Here is a 12,629-nt window from a genome sequence, read left to right as displayed (position 1 = left end):
AGATAGATAAAATTTACCCTTCAGTTCATTTAAAGTCACCTCAACTGAAAAAGCAAGGGCCTGAAGTTGAAATTCTCCAGCCACCCATGTTATAGTCAGATCACAAACGTTTCTGTTGCAGTATTACACTATTTTTCACAAACAAAAAACCATGACAAAGAACATACCCTTTGTGATGAGACTACATGTAAAGAGTTGAGCACTGAAACACCACAATTTGCCAGAAATCCCCTTACTACATGCAGTATAGATGTTAAAGAAGCAATGTCCAGATAGTGGTTATGCTCATCAAAAGTGTTTATAAAAAATAAATTAAGAAAAAGTCAGAGACTAGAAAATAACTTTGCAGCAATAGTTGCCTATAGCTAAATGCACATTGCTGTAGAGAATAATATGGCTGTGACCTACTTAGGAAAAACCATTAAAAAGTTCTGTATTTAACAAGAAGCACGCTGCCATACCCAAGTAGAAATCACATTTCCAGTACCAGTTTCATATCACTTACTAAGTACGGTTTGGTTCTCAGCATTTAAATTAGAGGTTGAACTTAATGGGAACAAAAAGAGGCCATGCCTGAACCCCACAGAGTAATACAAATGTCAGTGTAAGCAGTCTCAGACATTTGCCATCCTCAATATGATCGGTCCTTAAATTATGTAACTTGAGTACACTGCTGTTTGGATGGCAAAACAACCACTCAAACCTCAAACCAGTCAAACCGAAGAGTGTGACATTGTCTGCCATAACCATCGAATGAAAGTAAATTAATCAAAATTAACCCGTCAGTGACAAAGAGTACAAGTGAACTAAAAAGTCAACATTTACAGACAACTGCAATTCTTGCTAAATCTAAACCTCCGATTAACGCATAGTTTAATTCTAACTAACTAACTAACTTTAATTCTTGGAAGTGAAATTGCACGCAACATTCAGGTGTGTACCCTGCCATTGGGAAAACAAAAAAAGACAAGAGAATGTTGCTATCAGACGTGAGAAATGCATGACGACTATAAAGTCACTGTTTTTGAACCTTTTTATTCTTACCTCAGCGCGTGTATGCAGTACACCACCTTAGGCATGTTTTTGCGATCGTACACATCTGTCGTTTCAGGATAGAAAATCTGAAAGCAGAAAGCACTATATATTAGTTGCTCTTCTTTTATCGGGGCCCTGACACTCTTTGTTCTGCTGCAGCCAAACGGGAGCACAATTTCCATAAGAATGTTTCATCACATTTTAACCTGTAGATTGATGACAAGTTGCAAGGGGTGGACATAATCATCATAATAATATCTGTAAAATATAATGCAATTCCAGCACTTCAATAAATGTTACCTTTGTGAAGCACATCATTTCCATTACCACAGAGTTCACCACCAGTCACTGGCATCAGTTCCACAATACTGAGGGTTACAAGCTTCACAGGTGTAGTATTTATTGCAGTGCAATCGAGTTGTCCTGCATTTTATTTTATTTCATTTCATTTTATTGGTGCTTATGATGTTTATCTGCCCCTTTATTGTACATATTTGGTTGTCCACTTTTTTCCCCAAACAGGCATCTTACAGATATTTACTTAATCCTAAAAAAACTTGGGTAGCCTTTCCTAACAAATATGTGACATCATACACATATTTACTATAATCATGTCACAGCACAGCTGAATAATACTCTCAACAGCATGGCTTTGCTAAAAACATGGATGGTATAATAGAGAAACCTATGGATAAGGTTATGTTATCAGAGTGACATTTTCAAAAAAGGCTATTAATAAAGAACTACTAAATAAATTACTATAAAGACGATCCTAAAGGGCCGCACAGAGAAAAGTGAATATCAATTTGACCCCATTTTCATTTGCAGGATACACCTCCGTGAAGTCTTTTGTGTCATATCATGAGGTTGATACAGTTACAATTTAATCTTACATTCTTACAGGTGGATGAAGTGTGTGTATGTGGTGAGTGAGTGAGTGAGTGAGTGAGTGAGTAATCTCCTAGTTTAAGAATCTACTGGTGGGATGGATTCTACTCTGTCTTAGTTGTAGCTTAAAAGATGGTGTCTGACGTCTAATATTACTGAATATGTACCAACCCTGAGCCAATGAACACAGGGGATGCCTTTTTTTTGTTGCAAAGCATCATTTTAACAGGATCTCTCTGTCAGGTTTGTTTGTTTGTTGTGCAAGCCCCTTACCTTGGGTAGACCTACTGACTCCATGGCTCTGAGCCATTGCACAGTGTTGTCGGTGTGTCTGAAGTGCAGCCCTTTGCTCTAAAAATAAAAATAGTAGCACAGACAAATAAATGTGTCCATATTATTATTAGAAAATGCAGAGAAATTGCTAAAAACTACCACTGCAACCTGACAAAGTAAGGATGCACCGATTTATCTGCAGAACATGACGCATCACCTAAGAGGTTAAAAGGGTGGCATGCAAACGTGTAGTTTGTTTACAGTAAAATAAAATGTTGGCTGCGTATTGTATTACACCATGTCCGAGAAAGATCAGTGACATAAACCGCCACCAGCAAGACTCAGTCCTTGATAACCAAAGCATTAACAAAGACATGGAGTTCATGGCATTAGAGATGACCAGCAGTTTCGAAGCCTACACACAGCCCAGTCATCGTCATTTGAGCTACTGGCTTGTGTGAGTAGCCTAGCCTCACGGCACAGAGGATTGACAAATATTTTAACTTAATCAAAGCAGTGTACTTCCAGGATAAAATAGAATCAGAATCTGCTTTAATGGCCAAGTAAGTGTAAAGCCACACAAAGAATTTGACTCTGGCTTTTCCTCGTAACTACAAAGCACATACACAGATATCAACATACAGCTAAAAACAAGGACAACACACAATGTATTAGTATTATTAATATTAACAATATATTAATATGTCATCACTTTTGTAATGTTTTTACATTTAATTTATGTTTAAAAAAATGTTTTGTTGGGCTATGTAGCCTATGTACTGATAAGGTTTGTTAACAATTTGTCAAATATAAATAACGTTAAGCTCAAGGTCAAGCTAAACATTTTTCTCAGACATATTTGTAGTAGGCCCTAACACTTGCCTGCCAGCTTTCTCCCTTTCCTGTGTAAAACTGTCAGGAATTGCCTTAAAGACCTAGAAATAGTCTTCCTGTCTGCTATGATGTAAGCTGGGGGAAATTCAAATGTAGTACAACTATACTACAAATGCAAATGGATGAAGGTGTACCTTAAAGCGGGCCTGATCTCTGTCGTAGATCCTTTTCTCAGATACCATTTTGGGGGCAAAAAAGTTGGCAAGTTTGCCCAGGTAGACACCATTCCTCAGTCCCTCCTCCAGTTCTGTGGTAGGAGGCAAGTCCTCTTCTAGGCAGGCCTCCATCCATCTGAGAGTACACAATATCAACTTCAGCAGGCACAGGGTTCTCATAAGTATCTAGTGTTCAACTCTTTCAAACCAACTGACCTCAGTGGAAAACCGGTTTCAAAAGAAGTTATGACATTCTGAATACATTACTAATTAAAATCTAAGCAAGCATGTTCATGGCATTAAGCTGAGCAGTGGATAACATCTTTTAAACTATTGCTCTTATAGCTTATATGAATATGAATAAAGATGAGAAGAAACTACTCTCAACAGTATTAGGTATGTACAGTAGGAGCTCAACTCATCTAAGTGACTGACTAGATTTCCAATGAAATCACCAGGATCATTTACAAGTCAGGCTTCTCTATAATACTAAGCAGCATTCTATGGTGTCATCTCCGTTTACCCTAATAGGTGGCTGAATGCCTGAATGTAGTCGTGACTACATTCAGGCATTCAGCCACCTCATAAATTGCATGATTATTGACGCATGAGGCGTCAATAATTGTCAATCATGGCTTTTCCTACACATGCTGCCCTTCCAATCCAAGCAAAAACTAAAAACAGGCCAAGAACACACAAATTTATGATTAAAAACTAATGCCTTGCTGTTATTCATGTCATCTACATTACAGTAACATAGGGAAAAAGCTCTGTATGGAAAGCTTCTGACAACTTTGTCTATGATTATACAGTATGCATATGATTTTATTTCAAAGTTAGTGAATATACAACCTTTAAAAAGGCCCCATGACATGGTGCTCTTTGAATGCTTTTATATAGACCTTAGTGGCCCCTAATACTGTATCTGAAGTCTCTTTCCCATAATTCAGCCTTGGTGCAGAATTACAGCCACTACAGCCAGTCCCACAATGAGCTTTCCTTAGTATGTGCCATTTGTGAGTCTGTAGCTTTTGAGGAGGAGGAGAGAAGAAGGAGAAGACTTCTCTGAGCAGGCAAAGCAGAGAAAGGGGAAGTAACCTTGCCCCTTATGACCTCATAAGGTTGTTGATTTCTATGGGATCAACTGTAGATACTGATGACACTGTCTACTGAGTAGCAAAATCATTGAATTTATTAAATAGTAAAAGTGTGTGTAAATAACAAGAGCATTTCAACTTCAGCCTTAAACAAACATTTACCATTAAATGGCTTGCTGCGTGTTAAAGGATAACACAGGGCTACCCAACTCCAGATGTACAATATTTATTAATTATGTCAGCGCTGCTATAATTAACTGAAATGTTTTTTGGTTAAACAGAGCAATGTAGGCCAATGTGAGAACTGGGCATTGTAACAGGCAGCACCCACACTGAGCCCAGCATGCTTTAGGAAGGGGGCTGTGGAATTGCAATTTTTGGGACTGCATAAGAAGGTCAGGCGTATTTGTTAAATGGACAATGTGAGGTAAAAAAAGGTTAACAGTAAATGAGCAAGATATGTAATGCTACTTCCAGTAGTCTAAAGCCTCAGTGATCACTGGTGAAGGTTTATGAGTTTCAAATCTACAAGACATGGAGAAAATATGAAATATGATATTTTTGACCAAATACCTTAAAGTGATATTGCAGCAATATTGCAGGCTTGCCAATTGGTGCTTTCACAAAATAATTACACAAATTACATTTTTATAAATAATTAACAGTAATGTAGATATAATGGCTAAGTGGGTAAAGGCAAATAATACAGCAGTCTCAGAAAATGACAGCACTTTACTTTAATGCAGCCTTTAAAACCAGGAAAAGACAACACTTACAGTGATGCTCATAAGTTTATAAACCCATGCTAAAGTTGATTAAAAAGGAAGAATAAAAATTCTTTTAGAAATTAATTTTAATGCCTTCATTAGAAAATAAGGAAAAATCCAACCTTTAAGGACACCTATTTTCTTTGTGAACGAATAATGTATTGTGAATAAATAAATGTTCTTCCTTAAAATAGAGGGGGCATAAGTAAACATACCCCTATGTTAAATTCCCAAAGAGGCAGGCAGATCTTTACTTTTAAAAGGCCAGTTATTTCATGGATCAGGATACTATGCATCCTGATAAAGTTCCCTTGGCCTTTGGATTTAAAATAGCCCCTCATCATCACATACACTTCATACATAGAGATTGGAATGGTGTTATTTCAGTTAGCCTAATAGCTGGTCTGATTTGCATTGAGAGATGATTTTATGGAAAGAACCCCATGCCAATCTCTAGGTATGATGAAGTGTATGTGATTAAAATTCATTTCTAAAAAGATAATTTTTTTATTCCTCTTTTTAGTCAACTTTAGCATGGGTTCATAAACTTATGAGCACCACTGTATATTGTGTCATTTTACGATATCTAGTCTCATATCACGATATCAATATATTATTGATATATTGCCAAGCCCCAACTTCTGTAAGACAATAAAGTGTTCTCAGAGAAAAGGTGATTTTTACCTCTACATGGGATAATCACAGCGATGTTTGACACACTTGAACAGAGCATATCTGGTGCATGTTAAAATAATGTTGACCTTCTTTCAAATTTATGTATTTCCTTTGAAAGGTTCAGGAGTGGCTTCTTAGCCGTCTCTGCCAGACTATTTCCAGAGATGTTAGGAAAAGTCTTTTCCAAAACAGCTAGTAAATGATTTGTGAGCATGGTGAATCATCATGGTCTGAAAATCTGTTACACATTATCTTACCGCCTGGAAGTGACAACATATTTACTATAGCTTCATGGACACACCTCTTTTTGAGTGGTTCAACCCCAAAAAAAACAATCCGCTTATGTGTTAAGTTTTTACCTTTTTGCGCATTATCCTTTGCCAAAGGCAGTGTACAGTGCTTAGTGATTTAGCTTCCTTATTTTTGTTTATGGGTTCATTCATACCAACAGCTTCTACCTTTCCGCCTGTAAGCAATAAAGCTCTCCCTCCCACATGCATGCACACAGACTTCTTGTTTAAGTTAATTAAGGTCGTGTGGGCGCTCAAAGGATTCAGTCTTCCAAAATGTGTGTCAGCACATTGAAGGACAACCACAACACATCATGCACTGTCAACACAAACCCAAGGGAGAGTGTAGGTTAGGCACCTTAAGGGAATAAAGTATCCTCGTAAACCAATCAACTGATGCTGTAGATTATGCAAGAAGAACCTTATTTCAGTGTTTTATAAAATGTTAAGTACAGATTGCCACTGCATTTGGCTATACTACTACTTCTCTCCTCAATTGTAAAAGTGGTTGATATTAGAAAAAGCCAAATAAGCTGCTTCTTTATAATAAAAAATAATATATTCCCACGTGAGGAATGCATTAGTTTACAGGCTCTGGCCAAAGCTCAAGTTGATGTAATAGGGATCAAGAAATAACTATCTGGCTCTCCAACCCTTTATTAAAGATTTGAAGCCATGCAATGGGTAAACTTAAATAGAGCTGCATCGATTACTTGATTAATTGTTAAGTCGAGTGACAGAAAGTTACAATTGTTTGAGTAAATAATAAAGCAAAAGTGACAAGCATTGCGAAAATGTGGTGCCTTTCCTAGTCATTAGGTATGTAATGTCATATATACATTATTGTTAATTTTATATTTTGGGGTTGTGGACTACATAAAAATATAAAATATTCTGTAATTAATTGAGAAAATAATTGTTAGTCAAACTTAAAATAGCAGTCATTTATATCAAGCAGGCATTTTTTGGCCTGCTATCAAGCAGATTATATCACTATCAGTTAACCCTTAACGCGCACATGAGGTTGCATGTCAGAAAACGCCTCTTTGGCACTAAATGACTATGAAACTGATACGGAGCAACACAAAAGTGTGCTCACACAACCAGACATGTATACGTAACATAGAGTGGCTAAGCCCAACCAGGGCTAAGAAGTAATGCAAATCAAAATCAAGAAAATCGACCTTATATTTTTACTTTCATATCTCCATAGAAGTCACATATAAATGGAGATCAAATGCAGATGATAGTGAAGATAACTGAGGGGGCAAAAAGGATCTCTGTTTGGCGGGAACATAGTCAAAAGGAACATCCTGCAGGGGTAAGAGAGCTCTTCTGTGAAACTTCACTTCCTGTACTTAAAACAATGTTGGGAGAACTTGTCTCCTGAAGTAGGACAGGCTAGCACTCCTGTTTACAACCCTCCAAAGCAGGCCTTCCTGTCATTGTCCAATCTGCGGGCAAAACAAAAACAGCCTTCTGGGCTCTGGAACCTAAATCTGTCCCATGTCAACACATGAGTAGTGAGCTACACTCCTTTGCTTTCAGCTACAGTATTTCTGACTACATAAAGTGTCTTCTGAAGGCTTGCGTCATGTAGCTTAGTCATGCTGGTCATAAGTTTGTTTTTGCATGGGTGCCTGTGTTGAATCAGAGAAATTTAGCATTGTGGTTAGGTAGGGTGTGCCTAAAAACAAAAATGTAGGCTAATATCCTACACACACACCACACACACACACACACACACACACACACACACACACACACACCACACACACACACACACACACACACACACACACACACACACACACACACACACACACACACACACACACACACACACACACACACACACACACACACACACACACACACACACACACACACACACACACACACACACACACACACACACACACACACACACACACACACACACACACACACACACACACACAGTCTTGTAAGATCATAAGTCAAGTGTACTAAAAGAGTTACTTCTACATAGTTGCCTTGTTTCAGTGAGTGCTGACTCCTGGCCCTGGGGAGCAGAACCTAACCATATGCTCTCTGAGGTTGACAGCTTCATTAGCAGCTGTCTTAATCCTAATCTAATTTGACACCTTTCCCAGAATAGAGGTTCCAGTCCACTACTGACATGAGTGTAGAGAGGTTAGCAGCAACTCGATGGAACACGAAGCTAGAAAGTGAAAGTGTGAGCATGTTTTGTATGAGTTAAAAAGCGGTGATTTTGAGGTTGCCTGTGGAGGGTTTCTAAAGCAACGGTTTCCTTAAACGGCCTCAGGTGAGCTAGTCTTCCACTAAAGATTTTGAGCACACTACAAAAAGGAAAATGTGTGATAATGTAGGCATTGCCCGATGATTATAGGTGACTGAATCTGTGCTTTGTCTAGCCTACCTGCCCTTGTATACCCTTATAATCCTGTGACATAAGCAGATATTGTAGGTTATCAAATAGTCTTTACTGAGTCAAAGTGCAAGTTCAGTTGTCAAACAATAATCTGTCAGGAAATGCTGATGTAAATGAGGCTGCACACGCTCAAAGCATGTCCCAAGAAGAAGCATGCTTGCTGAATTACCACTAGGCTACACAGTGCTAGAGTAGGTTCCCACATCAATTATAAATCTTGGAAATCAATCTTTATGCGACTGGGTGAGATTTTCACAAAAACATTGTGTTAAAAGACAGGCATGATCACACTCTGTTCCTTCCTGCTCCGATGGATGCCCTTGTCAAGAAGACAGGAAGTGGTTTTAGTTTTGCTCAGGCACCTCACAAGCAAGTTTTCATCAGGTTAATGCTGCCTCTAGAATAACTAACTTTTTTAAAGAATCTTGTGAAAAGCATTGCAAGCAATTGGAAAAAACTAAACCTACTGTGAAAATGAACATGATTATTTCTGCAATTTAGGACAGAGAGAGAGAGAGACACTCTTTCCACTCAGTCAGCAGCTCCCATATCTTAATCATGCACGTTCTTATGAATGCTTACAGCTCCGTCTCATCATCTCACATGCATGCTGATTTAATTTAATTACACACTGCTTTGTTTCCGCATCCATCATATTCCCTTCACTTTCTCTCCACCACCTAATTTCTCAACCACTCCCTGCTGTTTTTATATCTACATTACGATGTTCATTAGACAAACAGACTTATTATACAAAACTGTTCAACATGATCAAATATTAAACAAACCTAACCCGTGACCCGAGAACACACCTACTCCGCCTATTCCGTTGAGCTCTCTGAGATGTAACAAAGTAAACACAATAAAAGCAAAGTGGTTGCCTTTTGTCAGCGTGTTAAGTTCCTCTTATCTTCAAGGTTCTTTCCCTTCATCCCTTCCTCCTGCCATCTTACCGTTTGGCCTCCTCCAGATGACACAGGTACTCGTAGGCGATGTTCTGTCGTCTCCTCTCATCCATCTCCTCCGCTGACAGCCTCTCATCATCCTGAATGGCTGGAATAGGCATGCAAACTCAAGTTTATGTCACATACAAGTGTGGTGTGCTTTTTTATTGATCACACTGATTACAGCAGGACTGGGCAAAATGACTATCATGATATTAAAAGTATATTTTATAAGATTTGATATATGTCACACTATGGCAAATGATCTGTAAACGAAAATCACATAAAAATATGTAGAAAGCATTAAATGAGCCTGAACCTTTTGTGTGTGTAGTAGAAAAACGTAAACAATTTAGATATTCTACGCGTCCATCTTATTCATCTACACAAACACGCAAGATGGTTAGGTACAATACAACCAAAGATCGTTTTTGTTGAAGGGATCTTATTTTGACAGGTGAGATTTGATTTGTGAGAATGGCCCTTTGAAACCTGTACTACATCCCATGCCCCAATGAACTCTTGTCTGAGGCAGATGAAATGGCCTTGTCAAAGTGGCGGGGTGCCCGACTGACAAGTGACTTCTGCTGAGAGTAGACCTTTACCTGCAGCTTAATGAGATCTCCTCCCCCCAACGCTTCTTACCCTACTCTAATCCAACCAAATCTCTTTATTTCTGGATGGTTAAAGGGACAATCTCCGACCCGGGGCCTCAGTTTTAAAACCAAGTTTTCTCCCACCGGACCAAGCACCACGTCCTGGGTTTGATTACAGCCGGCTGAGGTTTCACCTTGTGTACTAGTATGTAGGACATCAGGTAAGACTGAAAAATACACATACCGTTGTGTGTACCAATGAGTCAGAGTCAGTCTATCGGCTCTATGTGGATTATATCAATATTACTGCTAACTCTGTGATGGTCTGAAGTTAAACTCGTTAAACCAGTTGATATATTAGCCTAAACAGTCTAATCCCAATGCCCACGAGGAAGGCAAAAGATTATTCTAGCCTTTTACGCTACTGTCTGCCGAGGCCAGTTTAAATAAATAAAATAAATTTAGCTGTGAATAACATTCCAATTCATCAGTTGGAGATCTGTAGTTCTAATTTAGTGTGGATGTGTTTTGTAGCATTTTATCCCTGTAAATTGTATATCTTATTTATTGAGTTTGGAACTGCAATCTGGAGTCCATGACATCATGACACAAGCATATACAGTACATCCAAGTCAACCTTGCCTCTACGGGGCTAGCCGGAATCTTTTAAACCTCTCAGGCGCTCTCGGTTAAATTCTGCCTATTCATCAGCCACCTGCATAGATATCCGTTCACTAGGTCTCAATAGAGGCTTGACATAATACTCACGTGTGAGATGAAACACATGCCAAACACTACATATACACACACACACACAAAATGGGGTGTCCAGCCTATTGGGTGAAATGCCCTAACGCCTCATGAGCACAGTATCTGGTCATCCAACCATAGATCAGTGGCCCAGCTGTGCAGCTGTGACATGGATGAACACTCATCTCAGAGGTAGAACAGCCCCAGTGCAGCCATTACACACTACCTCTACTGACTCACTCGCACACTTCCTGGAAGAGCCTGTCTGCACTCTTGCACTGAGCGTTATATTTAACCCTCAGGATGGCTTTGTTGCCTTTGTGTGTGACAGGATCACCGGACCTGAGTTATGGGCTCCATGATTAAGTCTCGTGCTTTTGTTTAGCTGCAGGGTTATTCCATCTACCCTTCTGGGTTTTTTTGTCGCTTTTGGGTTGATCCATTTCATAGGAAAATCCATAAACTAAGGTTAGTCAGACATTTATTGAAAATAAGTCCAGGGAATGAGTTTTCTTTGGTCCCATAGCAGCACTTGTAAGTTAAAACGCTTGCAGTTACTCATGTGGCATGTTTCACACAATGACAAGGCTAATAAAAGACAGCTTGTTGTTTTTCTGAGACTACACTATCTGAGTCTTTGCTACAAACTTCTCGATATTTGTGCTCCACCTTACACTTGACTTACACTTCTTTTGGATACACAATTGCAAAACATTCATCTACACAGCATAAGATAGGGTGGCCTCTGCATGCAAGACAGAGTTGGTCAATACAATTCAAAGGCAAAAAGATTGCATTGATGACATCATTGAATGGTGGTATCTTTTAAAGTTGCACTTTGCCCACAAGTCAGTGACAAGATACAGTTAACTAACTTAGTGAAGTATTTTGCAGACTTTAGATGTTTTTTTTATATCAGCTCAGTGACATTCTTAACATAGGACTACTGATGGAGTACGTTAGCCTATTTCTCAACAGCAACAAAATTCCAGGTTAATGGTTAACCTGAGACAAAATGTCGTGTGTAGACAGGCTGATATGCTAGCCACCGCCATTAAAGAAATAGATGAATAATCACTGTGGTGGACTTGGTGGCACTTTGAGGGTAAAATACAATTCAAAAAGGCACGGAGTCAAATTTTAGGTGCGTTTGCAACACCCAAGCCACAAAATACAACTTGGACCCTGAACTTACCACGGTATCGCTAAAAAAATTGTATTGACAGTTTGTTCACTCTCGTTCTTCTCTGACTACATTTCGTTTCAACATTGCCATATTGTCAGGTATTGATACACCTAGCTAGGTATTCTGCTGTTCAGTGGAGCAGCCAGGTGCTGCTGAACCACCTGTTGCTCATCAAACATCCACGTGAAGGCACCTGACGTTAGCTTCTAACGTTTTAATCCTCTGCCCCTCGTAACCAAGCAAACACAGGAGTAAACGCGCTATGCTAAGAGAGAAACCCGTTAGAAAAAAATGTTACTTACTTCCATAGCGTGGCTTGTGTAGAGTTGCGGTTTCTTCATTGTACATCTTGCCTCGTTTCCTCCACTTTTGAACTCGTCTGAACTGAAAATAACTTCAACCTACAAACTAATGTTACAGCAACCAGCCGCGCCTCTCGGGGTATATTGTTATGAATAAAATAGCCGGTGTAATGTTAGCTTAATGACAAAAATGCCGAAATGAGGAACAACAGTCTTCAAAAGTTTCATTAATGCGCCAACTGTAACTTGCGGCAGACAATCCCCATGGTGTGCACTTCTTTGGCTTGACTCCTGAACTAAGTGTTGGTGTAATCTAACCGCCGCTGAACTCTGTAGTGAAATG

At 39.1% G+C, this 12,629-nt stretch overlaps 1 protein-coding gene across 1 annotated transcript in view; it reads right to left on the bottom strand.

The window, feature by feature from the left end:
- Positions 1–12,629, bottom strand: part of iqgap2 (IQ motif containing GTPase activating protein 2) — a 35,404-nt gene extending 22,775 nt beyond the window's left edge. Inside the window, 5 exon segments of the mRNA XM_032516167.1 lie at positions 1,045–1,121; positions 2,197–2,274; positions 3,225–3,381; positions 9,462–9,561; positions 12,287–12,629. Of these exon segments, the coding sequence (XP_032372058.1) occupies positions 1,045–1,121; positions 2,197–2,274; positions 3,225–3,381; positions 9,462–9,561; positions 12,287–12,332 (458 nt within the window). The 5' untranslated portion in view covers positions 12,333–12,629.

Source organism: Etheostoma spectabile, chromosome 5 (genome assembly GCF_008692095.1).
Source record: "Etheostoma spectabile isolate EspeVRDwgs_2016 chromosome 5, UIUC_Espe_1.0, whole genome shotgun sequence".
Classification (NCBI taxonomy): domain Eukaryota; kingdom Metazoa; phylum Chordata; class Actinopteri; order Perciformes; family Percidae; genus Etheostoma; species Etheostoma spectabile.
Note: the sequence above shows the minus strand (reverse complement) of the source record. Positions and strands in the feature narration are given on the sequence as shown.